The sequence below is a fragment of the Chenopodium album genome, chromosome 3 (genome assembly GCF_948465745.1).
Source record: "Chenopodium album chromosome 3, dcCheAlbu1.1, whole genome shotgun sequence".
NCBI classification, from domain to species: domain Eukaryota; kingdom Viridiplantae; phylum Streptophyta; class Magnoliopsida; order Caryophyllales; family Amaranthaceae; genus Chenopodium; species Chenopodium album.
In genome coordinates, this window is record NC_137836.1 from 71,483,870 (window position 1) to 71,502,696 (window position 18,827).

Consider the following 18,827-nt stretch of genomic DNA (forward strand, 5'->3'; position numbering starts at 1 on the left):
TTACACTTTTTCTTTCAAGTGTTTATTTCATGTTAAGCCATGATTACAATGAAAATGAACTTACATTTTAGTCTATTCGTTTTAATTGTCACACTTTTCTTTCACGGCTGTTAATTTCATTTTAGGCCATGATCACGATGAAAATGTGCTTAGATTTTAGACTATTCGTCTTAAATGTCACACTATTCTTACATGATCAATTTATTTCATGCCACATTAGTCATGAAACCCATAACTCATGCAATTAGTGAATAGAAAATAAGGACGTGATCAAAACACGTCAGGCAATATTTGCGAACAATAACCTAATTCAAGTTTGCGGATGATATGAAATTAGTATGATCACAAATCAAAAGGTTGAAAATACTTCCGCCGCTTCTATTTTTGTACAACTTTTGACAAATTTTCACAACATACAAATAAAGCAAAAAAAAATTTGCAAAAAGTAAAATAATGATATGAATAATATGATCATGATACTCAAGCCAAAAATCCTTTGATAATTCAGCAAATTGCCAAAATAACACCACACTATCTACTTTTACAACAATGCCCTAATTATAAATAAATAACAAATCCGAAAAGAAAAGAAAAAAAACCCTTAACCCCACAAAACTTGAAGCCTATTTCGGCAGGGGTAAAATTGGAAAAAGAAAAAAACAGGACATTGGAAATAAAGATAAGGGTAGTAGGAAAGGGTAAGATTATGTTGTTGGTCCTAGTCAGAGAAAAGGGTATTATCGGAAAACATAAAATATTTTCTCTCTTAAAAAAAACTAAGCATAAACAGAGCCATAAGACAAAGCCATCAAAAGCATAGCCGCTTGTTCAACTTCACCTAATTTATCTCTTAATTTCTCAGCACTTTGTCTAATTCCTCCTGAAGCCATAACTTTAATCTTCAATGGTGGCATTCCATGGCTTCCATTACTGCTACTTCCACTACTATTACTACTGCTTCCACTACTTTTGTTGCTGTTGTTGTTACTCATGTTTTTGCTGATTTTCTTCTTTTCTACTTTGCCTTTGTCGAGCCCGAGAAGCGCCCTTCGTCGCTTGTGGTATTTGATCCCGCATGCATTGCATAACGTCTGCAGAATACAAACTCAATTGATTAATTACATTTACGCGACTAGGTAATGAGAATGTGAAAACAAAAAAAATGGGTTAATCCTTACTTTAGGACCAGCAGGGCCGCCTCGCCATAGAGGGGTAGTTGTTGTTTGACAATCCGTGCATCTTTTCAGCATCTCGCTGCTACTACTCTGTGATTCCGATACTGAACAAGGTTGCTGTAAATTGAAACACAAAATCAAAATTAGAACAAATTACACAAAATAAACCATCACATTATTTTGTTTTATAATCACAAAAGGGTGAGTGAAAGGATTATAAAAAAGAATACTTACTTCTTCCTTTAGATCTAACATCATTTTAATTTAGAATTTGAGAGAGAAAAGGGGAAATGAAAGGAAGAGAAAAAGAAGAATGAGATGAAATTGAAAATTGAAAAAACGAAGAGTGATCAAATGAGGGGAAAAAGGGGGAAAATGAAGAGATGATCAAAATGAAAATGGCGGGATAAAATTTTAGAGAGAAGAGGAGGCGGCGGGCGGGGAGAGAAAACAGCGGAAAGAAGAAAGACAGAGAGTTGGTATTTAAACAAGTGAAGGAGCACTGTTTATTTTGCTGTTGGTCGCCGAACCCTAGCATGCTCTCTTTTTAATTGAGTACTTACCAAATTACCAGATTACCCTTGTCACTTTTCATTTTATTTTTAGGTTTATGTTGTTTTATGATACCCGCTTCATTTGATTTTTCACGGTTTTTAAAACATACATATACCCACTATCGATTACAGTGTACTCCGTAGTAGAGTACCTTATTTTATTCTTATGTTATTCATCGGCCTGTTCACATTTATTGAACTGAAATGATTGGAACTAAACTGAATTGACTTGACCTAAATAAATATTGTATGAAAAAAGGAAATTAAGAGCTGAGCTGAACTGAACTGAACTGAGATGAACTAAACTGAAATTAAGCTGAAGTGAACAAGCCCTATAATCATGTGAACATTATGACTTTTACATTGTTCTTTGACTACCTAGAGTAATCTGATAGAGTATTCTGTATATATAAAACGTTATTAGGGCATGTTCTCATTGAATGAACTCAACTGAACTGAACTAAACTGAAATGAATATTTTATAATAGAAGGAAATTAGGAGCTGAACTGAACTGAAAATAAACGTATGAGAACAGGCTCTTAGTCATGTTATATCCGTCTTTATTTATATTTTGTATTTTCTAAAAATGCATTACTTTTTTTTTTATCATGTTGCGATTGTACTCCCTCTGTTTTTAAATACTTGCTTCATTTCTCCATGCGCGAAGTTTTAAGAGAAATTGGAGAAAGTAATAAAACATGGAGGTAGTGAGATAGTTGAAAAAATAAAAAATTGTAAAAAGCAAAAGTAGTGGGAGAATAGAAGAAGAAATAGTATTATGTTGGGTCCACTAAGTATGAGAAATTAATTAAATATTGTAAAAGCTTTCCATAATAGGAAATGGATCAAGTATTTTAAAACGACCGAAAAAGGAAAGTGGAGCAAGTATTTAAAAACGGAAGGAGCACAATAACAATGAAGTACTTGACCATGAATACTTTTATTTTACATAATATTTCAAAAACATAAATATTTTACATGATAGTTTAAAGTAAGGGTCTGTTTTCATACGTTTATTTTCAATTCAGTTCAGCTTCTAATTTTCTTCTCTTATAAAATGTTCATTTCAGCTCAATTCAGTTTAACTGATTTCAATCTATTAGAACAGACCCTAAATTATTCGTATTTTCATTATTTGTTACTCCGTAGTAAAAATATGATCAAAGGAAATTTTCTTTTAATCAATAAAAAGATTAATTTAAAACTGCAGAATTGCTCTGTATTTTGAAAAAAAAAAATAATATAGATGTTCGTGCTGGTGATTGTTGTCGATCATGATTTTTTTAGACATGGAATTTAAAAATTATTAAAAAAGGACTAGTGAAATAAACTAGTATAGTTGTAGTAAGGTGGGTGGTGATACAATCAACAATCACCAAATTTCAGTCAAATGTAAGTTTGACTAGTGATGATACGAGGGATTAGGTTAAGGGATTTGCTAGTTTGCTGCAGCTTTGCATGATTCATTATCTTTTGGAATACAAGAATGCGGCTACTGTTGCATTTCTTGCAAAGGTGCTTATGTGTTTAACCCTCGTACCCTCCTTTCTATGGATTATATTTTATTTTATGTTAATTTGATATACTCTGATTATAGTTTAATCTCTGAGATTAATATTTCATTTTATCTCCTTTCGCTACTTTTATGCATTGATTTCTAAGAAAAATACTACGTAATAATTGTGAGAGGATATATATTTACAGATTTAGTTATCTTAGAGATCAACTTGAATTTTTTCTTTTTAGATGAGTTGTATATATTGGCTTTCATGTTTACCCATTGACTCAAGTCACTCGACTAATGATATACTTGTGTATAATTAAAAATAAGTAAAATAAATAATACGGAGTTTTCTATAAAGTCTGGATGATAACAAAAAAAAAAAAAAAGAAAAAAAAAAAGAATCAGTTTAGGTAAATAAAGCAAAAATCAAGGTGTGCGAGATTACTCATTCATAGTAGTATATGCCTTCATGAACAACTATTTTTATTTTTTTTTTATTCATGAACAAACATGTGAATTCCATTCAGAATATTATTTAGTACTCATTCGGTTGCATAATATGAACACAAACTTTTATATGTGGCTGGCCACACCGTGTGATCAGCCACAATTTTTTTTTATTTTTTTATTTTAAATAATAAAATTTCTATCTCTCCTCTCTCCTCTCTCCTCATCTTCTCTTTCAAACTTTCTATCTCTAACCGTCGTCTTCCGCCGGAGCACTGATTTTCGCCGTCGTCGTCTTCTTGTTCGTCGTTGTCGAAGGTTCTTGAAGCTCCAAACCAACCCAGATCTAAATCACCATATTCGTGTTTACCATTGTTGAAGGTCCTCAAAGCTCCAAACCAACCCATCGATAATAGCATTGGTTTGACCAATTATTTACAGTAACATTGTGAAATAATTTAGTCCATTTCTATATTTGTATTTTTTGGTGGTAGGCACATTAAATTTAGTTCAAAAGCATTGATTTATAGTTACCCAGATTTGATTGTCGTCGTTGATTTCAAACTTAGAAACTTGTTTGATCCTTTTCTTTTTTAATTATTTGGTTATTATTTATTAATTTAGTTTCTTTTGGTAATTTTGGTTGGAATGGGTGGTGGTTGATTGTTGTGGTAGTTGGAATTGGTGGTTTCGTGGCGGCTTTAGCAGTGGAATTCATGGTTAGGTTAGGGGTTACTAGATTCGGCCAGGGGTTACTAGATCCGGTTAGGGGTTACTAGGTCAGGGGTTACTAGGTCAGATATGGGTTACTTTAGGGGTTACTAGATTCGGTTAGGGGTTACTAGGTCAGATATGGGTTACTTTAGGGGTTACTAGATCCGGTTAGGGGTTACTAGGTCAGATATGGGTTACTAGGTCAGATATGGGTTACTTTAAGGGTTACTAGAGGGGTTACATCGGGGGTTACTAGACAGGGGTTACCTCAGGGGTTGCTTCAGGGGTTACTTTAGGGGTTATTTTGGGGGTTACTAGACAGGGGTTACTTCAAGGGTTACTAGAGGGGTTACTTCAGGGATTACTTCGAGGGTTACTAGTAGGGGTTACTAGAGGGGTTACTTCAGGGATTACTTCGAGGGTTACTAGTAGGGGTTACTAGAGGGGTTACTTCAGGGGGTTACTAATGTAGCACCTTGCCACACCGTGCGGCTGGCCACACCAGAAACGCACTGTAATATGAATCTCGTATTTCATTTTGGGTGTCCTAAAAGATAGTTCCCATTAATCAAAATATAGTTCTTGAAAAAAATGTAAACCTATAAATCTCTCGCCTCTCCTCTTTAGTCTCCACTTCTCTCCTCATCTCTTCTAGGGTTTCTCCAAAATCTTGACCGTTTAGGTCGAAAATAGTTTAATTTCTCTAGAAATTAGACTATTTTTGACCCTTTTTCCCTTAATTTTATTTAGTTTTGCAATTTAGGTTTCAATAAATCTACACAAGTAGTGTAGATATTCGTCCGTCTCCCTATGGCGGAGTTGTTAGTTTTAGTTAGTTTAGTTGTTCATTTATGTAAAGGGTTTGTTTGTGTTTTAGGGTTTATTAAAAAGGTAATCATCTTTTACCCTATTGTCAGTTCTTTGGTAAAGATTTGTTCGGGATCACAACGGTTGTCAAATTTTCAAATGCGTTCAAACTAATCAAATGAAAATCATCCTTAAGACTACAACAAATCCGTAAACCAACTCTCCGAAAACGTTGTATATTCCGGCGATGTATGCGAAAGATGTACCACGGTGCAAGATCTTTTCAACGATTGTAGCTTTGATGAAGAAACCCTAATTTGATTCAATTTTATGTATTTGTTAATTTAGATTTTATTTCTAGATGCCGAATGACTATTTATTAATGAATTGATTTGTTTTTAAAAAAATAGTTCTTGAACACTCTTAGGGCCTGTTTTCATACGATTATTTTCACTTCACTTCGGCTCTAATATGTTCAGTTCAATTCAGTTCAGTTCAATTCAGCTCCTAATTTCCTTCTCTTATAAAAATTCATTTCAGTTCAACTCTAATAAGTTCAGTTCAACTCATTTCATTCAATGAGAACAAACCCTTAGTTAAGAAGCGAGAATCAATTAAAGAAAAATTTACCAAAATAGGTATGGTGACTAAAACCAATTACTTTCTCTATTTTTTTTTTTATTTGCAACACACCTTTATGACACGAACTTTGATGGAGATTTAAGTAATGTAAACGAGCATGTTAATCAAAATGAGAGTAATGGATAACTCAAGTGGTTAGAGCTTTCCTTTCGCTTTTAAAGAATCCTAGGATCGGTTCTCATCTTCAGCCCTTAGCTTGTAGCTTAGTTCATTCTCTAAACACTATAATAAAAGACATATAAATCAAAATTATTTATACTACCTCCATTATGTATTAGTTGCAACATTTACCCCTATACGAATTTTACGACAAAACTAGTGTTTAGCCCGGGTGATGGCCCGGGTCTATACGTCGTTATTCTTTACTTCATGTTATAGTTTTCATGTATTATAATCTTAAATACTTTTATTATAGATTTAGTTGAAGAAAATAATTTGTACAAGAAAAAAAAAACTCATTCCATACATTAACTATATTTAAAAAGAATAAATAAACAAAAGTATTTGATAGCAAAGATGGTATGGCTTCTTATTTATTTTCTAAGGGACTTGTGTGATCAATTCTTGACATAAACATTTTTTTATTAACACGTACCAATTCTGGAAGAAAGGGATGACACATGGCGTGTATCCTTGATTAAGAACGTCTTTTAGTATATAATATAGAGTAGTTGAAAGAAAATGAAGGTATAATTAATAAATTATCCACCAACAACACCCACCCCACCATCGTTCCCCAACAATAGCCACCCCGAAACCATAACATCCCCTCACAACTCGTACCCCCCTGAAACCACCCACACTAACCTTAATGAACAACCCTAATTAAAACCACCTATCTTAGTTTGAACAACCTTAAAAGCACCCCTTTTTAGCCGCGCCCCAACCACCTTGAAACCACCCACACTCATCCTGAATAACCCTAAATTGCTCCTTCTTAGCCCAAACAACCCATCTCGAACCACCCCAAAACTACCCACACTTACTCTAAACCACCCTCACTAACCACCGTGATAAAGTATAAAATTGATTATGGGTTTCAACCTTCATTTTAACGTTTTGGTAAAATTGGTCATCTAACATAGTATCAAGAGTTAGCATGACACAACACAAAGGTCATCGGTTCAAATCTCATCCAACACCTACTTTCAAGTGCGATATATTTCTCGCTGGGTGTATAAGGAGGCCCATGCCGCATCCACACTTCAAGTCCAAATGACTCTCATGTGAGGGCACGTGATAGAGTATATAAATCGATTTGGGCTTCGATTAACAACTTAAATTTTTAATTGAGTTGGTCCTCTAACACCCTGGAACAACCCATCCACACTCATCCTAAACTACTCCAAACAACCTTACTTATTACCCTAAATCACACCAAAACCACCATTATTGTTCACTTTGATCCCCCCTTAAACCACCCTAAACTAGCTAGCCTACCCACCCCTTGAACCATCAGATATAAACAGTTTTTTTAGAGAGAGGGGGGAGGGGGGGGGGGGGGGTAGCAACCTGTTTAGCAAAAGTTGCAACTAATTTGTAGCAACCCGTTTTTAATTTAGAGTTGATAAGGAAGATGGCCTGGAGAGCTTTCGAATTATCATCATATATCAATGTATCATAGATGAATATAATATCATGTAAGACACCTCACATTCAATATATTCTAGAGAACAATCGTAACAGAAAAATGATTGTTTATAGAAAGGGCAGGGACACCAAACATATATACATTGACAATCATTAATTCAAATTATGATATAATAAGATTCCCTGCACGAGTGACCCCTTTTATTATTAGGACATGATTGTTTTTGTTTTGTTAATTGAATTTACACAAAATGTCAACACTTGTTTCGGACCTTTGCTAAGCCTTTCCAGCGTAGAAGAACCATAAAATTTCAAGTGAAATTGAAAAAATAAAGATAGAGTACTTGGCTCAATTTGATTGAAATTTCATCCCAAAAATAAGGCAATATATTGTTTACAACTTCTTATATTAGTGATATAGACACATTTGGCCTGGGTAGGGTTGCTTCTACATTTGGATCAAGTTCTTTTTCGAACCTGGCCTGATCCAAATGTTTAAGTTAGCTCAATGGTTTAAAAGTGTTATCTATACAAGTATTTTTGTACTACTATTTAAATGGTAATTCATTCACGTAAAATCTTATGTTTTTAATAAACTACAAACTAATTAAAGACATATACTATTATACTTCATATGTAGATTGAGGGATCAAGGGTGGGATTCTAGGATACACAACATAATGACCCTATAACACAGATAAAATCACACTTAGGACATAAATAGATTGTTTGTGTGGTTGTATCCTATTCCTATAAGTTTAGTTGAAGCTAGGTTAATATATTATAACTACTCTTAAGTATAGATTGTTTGTGTGGTTGTATCCTATTCCTATTTGTTAATTTACATAATGTGCGAATTTATTTACCTACCTCCCCCTAGGTTATTCAATTTTTTAGGAATTGTGACTCCCCTAATATTAACCAAACAAACTAAAGCAACTTCCTAGGAATTTGAGGAGGGAAATAATTTCCATGAATTGGAAATTACCATAGGATGTTAATCACATTACAACCAAACGAGTCCTAAGAGTTGGAAAATCCTAATATGAATTTTCGCTTTTCATTAATATCTTAACCATAGTGCTTTAAGCTTACCCTCTTCTCCTATCCTCAATCATAGAAAATATTTTTATATCATACTGGGTAAATTTTTTGTGATAATTTCACAGAACAACTACTCGGTCAACCACCAAAATGATTAGTCAAAATGAAAATTAATTAAAAAAAAAAGTTCATCCGTAAGGGGAAAAAAATGAAAATCATTGAACTCTCAAATACCTCCATATTTTTGTGAGGTAGTACATTCAATTTTTAGTTATCTACTCCATATCTTTGTACTTTAAAAAATTAAAAAAATTCAAAACAAAAGACGAATGATAGGAACAATTAATAGAAGAGACAGTGACAGAAAAAGGGACAAAATTTGGCCCATAATATCTGGTGGTTGTTATGGAAAGACAGACAAATAATTTTTAATTACAAATTTTTGTCTTAAAACACCAGGCAGATATTACTCACATATACACTAACCATACATTCAAGATTAATCCCCTTGTTCCTTTTTCCACCACGATTTTCTTTTAATATACTTGTATTTAAATAAATGTGGTCCAAATTAAATTTAAATATAACTATATAAACTCTTTAAGAGATTATATTAGGCACTTAGGTTTCCAATAGCCAACATTTTACAACTTAAAGTTCTCCCACTAATACTAGTGTTATTAATACATGATCCAAGAGTTTTGGGTTATAAGAAATGCCTAAAGTTCTAGGTAATTCTTCTACTGTAAATCTGTAATGTTTATAACCTCCGAAAGAATCGAATTTAATAATTATGGGTTCATGATTAAGCTATTATAATGGATACTATTCTCTTTTTATTAGTTATACTTTCAATATTTGTTTTACAATTTTTTAATAATTCGTGTTAGTTATTTTATACAAATTATGAAAGTATATTAAAAATATATATATATATTTTTAAAAATAGAGAGTATTAGTACATTCCTTTTCTTCAAATGAGATTTTATATACCCGTTAAAAAAAAAACCTATATCTATGTTTTAACTTTATATAAAAGGGAGTAATAATATGTTACAAATAAGATAAATTTTCGTGATTATAAACACTATTGCAATAATTATCTGTTAATATGTGGAAGTAGATCATAACACAAAACTTATCAATATACTCCGAATGTGTTTTAGCTAGCTAGCAATACAAGATTGGAGTGTAATTTATTTTTGTCATTTTTTTTTTCAAATTTAATGATTTTGGACAATAAATTAAGTGATAGATCATTCAATTACCTTCATTTTTATATATTTAATCATTACATTGTCTAATACTTTTTAAACATTTACCCTAAAAAATATTTAGCTCATAATGAAATGTAAATTTAATAGATATTAATAAATGATTTACAAAAAATACATTGTTTTGAGCCTTTTTGAACATTAATTAAAATTTTTTAACCTTAACATTTAGATTATTTCTTGTTTCAATTGTTTTTATTTTATTTATTTATATTTTTTATAATGGGCCTAAAATTTAAATTAGTTAAGACCCTAAATTGTTTAAGAAGCCTTGTTAACGAGGTCGAGTCTCATTCGGCGATGTCTCGTTGCAACAAATTTAAAAAAGAAAAATTTGCTTTGCGTGCACCTTCGCGAATAGAAGAATGGACAATGATGACATGCAGTCCATTATGGCGCCTGAACACGAATTAGGTTTAATTTGACACTAGCCCGCCGGCTCGGGTCATGTTGCTCGTGTATGGACATAAATTTTGATATCTAGCACGAACGCGATTGATATAATCCACCCAAGACCATATGACAATTGTTTGATTTTTAGCCAAAGATTAAAAAATAAAAATAAAAATTTTAAAGTGTTTTGATAATAAAACACAATCTAACCCGGCCAAATCTAACTCTTAATGGCGGGTACGAAATTGACATGAGCACGATTGATTAGAGCTAGTTCATGTGACATCTTGCTAATTTTAATCAAAGACTAAGGCCTTGCATTGTTTGGTTGACAATGGAAAAAATTCCCATAGAAAGTTGTCATTCATGGAAATTATTTCCCAAATGAAATTCCTAGGAATTTTTTTATGTTGTTTGGTTGTGAGATTGGAAAGTAGGAATTCCCATGAATTTTAAATGACCAAGTGAGGCTAGGTAATTTGAAAATAGTATAGTGCACCTGCATGATGCACCCGGAAAGAACATTAGGCATATTTTAAAGAACATGGAAAAAAAAAAGAACATGCTAGTGTTTGAAAAAGAACATATATGTGTTTGACAAAAGAATATGTTTGTGTTTGACAAGAACGTGACATTACAAAGAACATAAAGTCTGTAAAAAAAGAACATGTTATTTTTCATGGTTACTTGGGTGGTTGAACGTGTTTGAAAAAGAACATTATATTTGACAAAAAAGAACATGTTCGTGTTTGACAAAAATATAGGTGATCATTGGGCGGACCGGGGCAAAATTAAAAAATCAGCTCACTTCTCGAGTCGGGCCAAGTTTTGGGCTGAAGTTTTTGTGCCCAAACCTGCCCAAAATGGTCCGGCCGTACAGGCTTTTCGGGTTGAGTAAAAAAAATCAGCTAAAATGCATAAAAACGCAATCTCAAACTCGCCCCAAAAATTAAATTTACGGGCTGAGTCCGACTCGATTTGGGGGCAAAAAATTCTGCCCAAAATCCGTCCAAAATCAAGTCGGGTCAGTCTAACTTTGATCACCTCTAGCCAAAGAACGTAAAGGCTTTACAAAAAGAACATGATAATACACTAAAGAACATGTTCTTTTTTCTAGTTACTCGGGTGAAAGGTTTTGGTTTTTTTTTTTTTTTTTTTTTTTTTTTTTTTTTAAATGTACATACATTAAAGAACATATTGTATAATATAAAGAACATATATTTCAAACTCAAAGAACATAATAATCAAATTTAAAGAACATATTATGCTCATGTTCTTTATAAATATCTATAATGTTCTTTTTTTCGTCCATGTTCTTTTAAATATACCTAATGTTCTTTCCGGGTGCACCAACCATACATTAAGGTAATTTACTTATTACATTTTGTGGGAAGTGGAAATTCCATGCATTCCAACTTTCCCCTTTTGTTTTTGTTTTTTTTTTTTTTTTTTTTTTTTTGTATCAACTAAACAAACTACCCAAATTACAAAATTGAAAATCCCATGAGTTTTCGCTTCTCCCATTTTATTTTTTCAACCAATAGAAAAAAATTGCTTCGTTGATGCAGCAGTGTAGCACAACTTGACACCACCTAATACTTTTACCAATGTCCATGAAATATGATTTTCCATGTAAACTTTTTTTTTTTTTTTTGTCAAGACAGCCTAACTAGGCATTAGCCATAATAGTACCATGGACAAACGTAATTAACCATTGTGAATTTGTCATTCCGGTCTAGTGTGAGAGATAACTCACTTGGTTGTAGTCTCCTTTTTGATTTTAAGAGATCTTCCATGCATGTCATGTAACTCATGTTGAAATCCTCTTTATATTATCTTTTCCATGACTTGTTAATGTTTCTCTTTACCTTCAAGTAATGTTATTGTACTTTTATCTCTACTTATGAATTTAGAGATATCAGGTCGGATTTTGTTCGGATTTGAATCATTCTGATCATTAAGGCCATACATATCGAAATCTTACTTGGTGTTTAATCAAGTTTTATTGGGTGGATCGGCTATTAACAACCTCTACCCATGTAAAGTAACACTAATAATTATTGAATTGTCATATGAACGTATAGGATACAGCATAACCGTAGGTGTGTGAACTACTAGATTTTACGTCTAAGAAAGGCAATTACGTTCATACATTAGGTTCATGTACATTTCTATGTTATGGTTGTGTTCACAATGCCAAAACAATAGTTCAGTGAATAGTATATACTTTTATTTAATAATCACACAAACGATAATGATTTAATTATGAAATCATATTCACTCACCAAAAACATGAAGACAATAATGATTTTATAGATACTTGGATAGCTCAACGCCGCAACAGTACGTGAAAGACTTAACGGCTGAAACCCACAGAATCCGAAGCACTTGCCACCAAGCCAACCATTATATAAGGTTGGAACTGGGCCTTTAACACTGTAACTATATATATTATCTACGGCCCAAATACATCCACCGCTTTTAGCGGTCGAATAGAGGGGTTGTCAAAAGACTCAAAACAATGAGTAACTTATAAATTAACGCTCATGCTATCTGTTGTTAATTTAACGACTACTTTTTCCGTTATTTTTTACTTGACCTGCTTTGACTTTTATATTATTCACCACCTCTCCTTTGATCGTCTTTTGAAAATAATATGTAAGGGAAAACATATTCATGTGTGATATTTTTGAATTCGTCTAAAAAAGAACTATCATAATATATACTACCTCTGTTAATTATTATGTGCAACTTTGGGGTAGTGTTTGTGAAATATAAATTTTATAAATTTACGGAGGTAGTAACCTTTATAAATTTTACTTTATAGAGAATTAAAGTTATTGATCGTTAGAGTTTTGCAATGGCATGCGTGATAAAAGAAACATGTTAAGTAAAAAAAAAAAAGATGAAGTAATTAATAGTAGATAAAAATTTGTTGTTAAATTAAAGGCAAATAGTATGAGCGTTTGAAGTATAAAAAAACAATATTCCATACATCCATACAAATCATTTTTATTATAAAATAAGGGTAAAAGGGAGATCATGAGTGAAGAAAAATTTAATGCGCTTATATGCTGCCTCATTAAAAACCTTTTCAGGAAAAACCCAGTGGGAAAAAACCATGGATAAGGGAAAAAGAGTGCAGCGCGCAATTACTCCCCCTCATTATTATATCACTGAAGATCTTTAAGACGGCGCAATCCAATACGATAAACTAACTTTTTAAATGTTGCGGTCGGAAGAGCCTTAGTGAATAAGTCTGCTAAATTTTCACTTGAACGAATCTGCAATACTTTTATATCTCCATTCTTCTGAAGATCATGAGTGAAGAAAAATTTGGGTAAGATGTGCTTTGTTCTGTCACCTTTGATATATCCTTCCTTAAGTTGAGCAATACAAGCTGCATTATTCTCATATAGAGTTGTCGGTGCCTCTTTCCTAGATGATAAACCACAAACTTCTTTTATGTGTTGAATTACCGACCTTAACCATACACATTCACGACTAGCCTCGTGAATTGCTAAAATCTCAGAATGATTGGAAGAAGTAGCTGCAATGGTTTGTTTCATGGAACGCCAAGAAATGGCAGTACCACCATACGTGAACACATATCCAGTTTATGATCGACCATTATGAGGATCAGATAAATAACCTGCATCTGCAAAACCAATCAAATTTTCTTTGGACAACTTTGGAAAAAATAAACCCATATCCTTCGTACCTTGAAGATAACGAAGTAAATGTTTGATCCCATTCCAATGCCTCCGAGTTGGACATGAACTAAACCTTGCTAATAAATTAATTGAAAATGATATGTCGGGTCGTGTATGACTTGCAAGATACATTAGTGCTCCAATTGCACTAAGATATGGTACTTCAGGACCAAGAATTTCTTCATCATTTTCCCGAGGTCGGAATGGATCTTTCTCTACTTCAAGTGATCTTACAACCATAGGGCTGCTCAATGGATGTGCTATATCCATAGAAAATCTTTTAAGAATCTTTTCTATGTATGTTGATTGATGCACAAGGATTCCATTCTCTAGGTGCTCTATTTGTAACCCTGTAGACACCCATTTGTGTCTCCCCAAAACCAAACCCAGTGATGAGTACCTTTCACGTTGAATCATAATCGAATGAAACGAAAGTGTGGAAAGGTCTAGTGTTGCGGAAAGTTTTAATTTCTTTTCTCTTCTTTCTGTTTTTGAAAACTTTATTTTAAGAAAACAGCCAATCCAGTTTGGTTGGTCCATGATATGGGTCCAATATTAGTGTAGTTGGATAGGGCTTGCAAAGACCTTTCCAACGATATATTATAAGCCCAATTCCGATGAATATTGAGGAAGTTATGGCCAATTTACCAAACTGGGCCCGGTTTGAGCTTTATGTACGGCCCAATGATCTTGGGGAGGGCCTAATATGATTTATCATTCCTAATGCAATTAGGAATGGTTTTAGTCTTCTAGAATCTTCTAGAAGGTTCTTTTCATTCCTAATTCAATTAGCATTGATAAGTTGACTTTGTTGACTTTTCAGAGTTTTAATCAAAATCAAATAGCATTTTCGAAGAAATTATATTATTTTATCCTCCAGTACGGTAAACTTATCGAATTTTCGAAAACGCGTTAAAATCAAGCTTGGCGTCCAACCCCAGGCCTTGGCGCCTGGCGCTAGCCATTGGCGCCTGGAACCAGGCTTGGCGCCTGGCGCTAAGGCTGGTGCCTGGCGCCAGCTAGCCATTGGCGCCTGGCGCTAAGGCTGGTGCCTGGCGCCAGCTAGCCAGGGTTGGCGCCAGCTCTGTTTCCTGAGCGTCAGACTCTGTTTTGTTAATTTATCTTTTTTGGCTGATTTTCTCTATAAATATCGTATTAAAAACTCCGTTTTCAATCATCAATGATCATCTACATCTATCATTCACCATTCATTCACCAATTCTCCTCATTCACATGTTTTCCTCAACAATTAGTTTTAATTAGCATTCTTTCATTCATCTCCCTCATTCATCTTTCCTCTAAACTTTGGTTTTCTTATACAAAATTCCGCATTCACAAGATCTAGAAACACCTAGCCATATTCGAAGTTGCCTTCGCCCTAGACGTGAAAGGTTTTAATTTCTGAGGGTTTGGTCCCAAATCTCTATTTCAATTATTTCATTTAATTGTTTGATTTATTATTTTCCTTGAAGTTACTAACGTGTGTATTTTGTAATTAGAAAGAGGTACGAGGCATCAGAGTAAGTGCTTTAATGGTTTTATTGATATTATGATGTAGAAATCATGCTTATATTGTTATTATGGTATTCCTAGTATCATGTCTAGGGTATTTTTAATATTAAATATGATTGTTACGATGCTTCCTATGTTCTTCCTAATATTTATGATTGTTAGTATCATGTTAGGGTTAAAGACTTAATTTTTATTGCTTAATGACATGCTAGGGTTTGTTATTAATCTTGTTAGTATCATGCCTAGGATCTTGCTATTTTTATTATGCTTTAATATTAACATGAACATGATATTTATTATAATTGTTATAATTTATGATGATTATGAATATTATTATTATTATTATGTTGCTTGATATTATTTATTGCTTGATACGCCTTTTATGCATGTTTAAAGGGAATTGGTATTTGTAATCACGCTTAATAAGATAATTAATAATCTTGTTTAGGGTTAATGTGATTATAATTCAAGTGATCGCCAATAATAATTTATTTGTGCATTAATATTCAACCAACATAGGTTAAACAGGTTTAGGGTTAATCCTATTGATTGCATGTTAATTAGAAAGCGCACATGAATACGATCAGAATAAAGTAGAGGCCTATTATTAGGGCAGGTTTAATCTCTTTTAGGTTGGATTTGTACCTTCATCCCCGAACCCTTATTTGGTTCATGACCTTATGGAGTTGACGATCTCTTGGATCGTTTAGGGGTGTAACCTTCACCTCGTGAATGGTTTACAAGTTCCTAAAAAACTTGTTGGCGACTCTTTTGCTCTATCTTCTTCCCTTTTGGACGCCACCGTACTTTAGTGTATGATCACAGTGGGGTTTAAGCTAGTGGGATTTAAAGGCTTGAAATTATTCCCTACAGTTTTTGGCGACTCCACTGGGGAGGATTTCTATTTTAATTCCTGAATTTGTTTCGGCAATGATTTAGAATGAATGGATGAGACTCGAAAAGTTCTAAGTATTTCATGTGCGTAATTTTGATTAACATTATCGTCATATGCATAAAAAAGATCTCATTGGAAATAACATCCGTAATGAGTTAAAAACATAGGATTTTACACGTAGGAAATTTGAGAAATATAATTCACAACTAGGACTGAAATAACACCGCGTGAAACTGGAAAATTTTATCGAGCACAGAAAGCTGCTGAGGCATGTGGGAAGTAGCGTTAGGGGCCAGAGCATTGGCGCCAGTATTTTAACCGTAGCGCCAGACGCCAGCATTGGCGCCAGGCGCTACAGTTAAAAGCTGGCGTCAGTCTCTGATTGCTGGCGCCAATTTCCTCCAATACCGAGCCAGAAATATTCGTTCTAATTTCGACCGGTTTTTCGTATTGTTTGCTCGATCCTACTTCCTGATTGAATTTTTTCTCACTAGTCTGAAACCCATATGTGTTCTACATATGGACATAACCCTCTGGGAATTCATGCTCCATCTACCCGATTGAACGCTCCGTGCAACAAAGGGTACATCCGAGATGTTGAATTCACCAAACCATGGAAGCAAGTTTTTTTCTAAAGCTCGCGGTGTCCCATCCACTCGCGCCAACCCTTCACGGTTAGGCTTCCGCGCGGTGCATCCGGAAAATTAACCATGGACCCTCTATTGACTAAACCATATCCCGAACTTTAGAGAACTAGATCCATGGTTAGGTTGCAAACTCATTGCATCTTATTGTGCCTACTTGACTAATTGTGCATTATTTGTTGTGCATACTCTATGTGATTTTTCTTAACCGTTTGTTTGACTTGTGTTAAGACTAAATAAACTGATTAATGACTAAAGGACTTTGTTTAATTAATTAATTAATTAATTAGAGCTAATAAATAAACATAAAATCGAGTCATAGTTCCTTTAAGTCAACCCGGATTTTTATTCCCGTATACTGCACAAGCGTCAACTTGTTTTGGTCATATCTGGAGTTCTAGAAAGAACCACGAGTCCTATATCCTATGGATCTGTAGCCCCGAGTTTTATCTTTAATTTGGAGTTGGTTTCATCTAAATCAGAGTCACGGATAAAAAGTTATGACTAAAATACCACAGTCTGTCCAGTTTAATGCATATACGTGAAGTCTTAACTTAGTCTTTGCTTGAGTCTAGTCACATAGTCTAGCCACATGGTCGTGACACGAGTCTTAACGCACCATCTACACTCACTAGTCTTAGCACACACTTTGAGTACACATCGCCATGACCATGTCTTAGGTTCATGCATGAGTCGGTTTTTTTTCCGTCATTTGAGTTGGGGGGTACATTCTATTCCTAATTCTTCATATCCCTCCACCTCCATCATCTTTTTATTTTTTCACATTCTATTCCAATCTTTCTTCACTTCCTCCATCCATTGCATGTTGAATTAAGTTTGAGTCAAATAATTTACAATAAATATCCCCAAATTTCTTTTCCACAGTACTTGGTCGAGGAAAGAAGGGCGATTAATCAAGGACAAGCTCTTTATTCAGGTCTAGATTTTTGATAAACCGATTCGTCAAAAGAGGAAGGCTAAAAAGATAATGGCAACTCAAGAAGAAGTCAATGAGCTTAGGAACCAATTGGTTACCATGACTGAAACACTAAAGCTCCTCACACTTAAGGTCGATGATCCCGTGAAGCAACAACAGATGGATCTCATGCAAGAGAGTCTAAGCAAGCTATCTAGTGACTATAAATTTCAGGGCATGAGTTCACAAGGGGTCTCGCTGGACAAGGAACTTCTTCCTCATAAGTTCAACGCCACTGACATCCCTAAATTCAAGGCAACAGATAACCCTTACTTCCATCTAAGAGCTTTCGAAACCATAATGAACATTAAGGGTATCGATAAGAAGGTTTTCCCCTCTCTATTCTCATTATCTCTTGAGACCGTTTGCCAACAATGGTTCTTCTCCCTTGACAAAGAGAAAACCTCTACCTGGGAATCAATAGTAAACGCTTTCGTTGATAGGTACAAGTGCAATATTCAAGTTGAAACCGACCATAGACAACTTGAGATGCTAAGACAAAAAAAGAATGAAGGCTATACTTCTTTCTTTAATAAATGGAGGGAAACTTCCGCCAAGATGATTGAGGTCCCCACCGAAAAGGAGTCTGTGAGGATGTTTATCAAGAATCTTCAAGAGAAGTATTCAAAGCATTTAAAATATCAACACAACTTTAATACTTTCAAGGCCGTTTATGACATCGGAATTGAAATCGAAGATGACCTCGCAAAGCAAAAAGCTACTAACAATAGTAACCACGGTGGCTGGAAAGGAAAGAAGAGCGACAATCCTTCTTCTTCCGAAAATGCCCATTCTAGTAATAATGTTAGTACCTTTGACCATAATTTAGCCATGGACAATCAAGGATCTAAAAGGAAACCCAGGCGAGAGTTTACACCCATTGGAATGACCTACGATGCTGCTTTCGATCGTCTTTACGATCGAGGATTAATCAAACCTAAT

At 34.0% G+C, this 18,827-nt stretch overlaps 1 protein-coding gene across 1 annotated transcript; it reads right to left on the minus strand.

Annotated features, from left to right (window-relative positions):
* Positions 1–474: 474 nt before the first annotated feature.
* Positions 475–1,676, minus strand: LOC145615822 (GATA transcription factor 16-like). The gene is made up of 3 exons (XM_081670780.1): positions 1,410–1,676; positions 1,179–1,292; positions 475–1,091 (listed from the first exon to the last, which is right to left on the minus strand). The coding sequence occupies exons 1-3, from the start codon at positions 1,431–1,433 to the stop codon at positions 777–779; spliced, it is 453 nt and encodes a 150-aa protein (XP_081526906.1). The 5' UTR covers positions 1,434–1,676; the 3' UTR covers positions 475–776.
* Between the last annotated feature and the right edge of the window lie 17,151 nt (positions 1,677–18,827).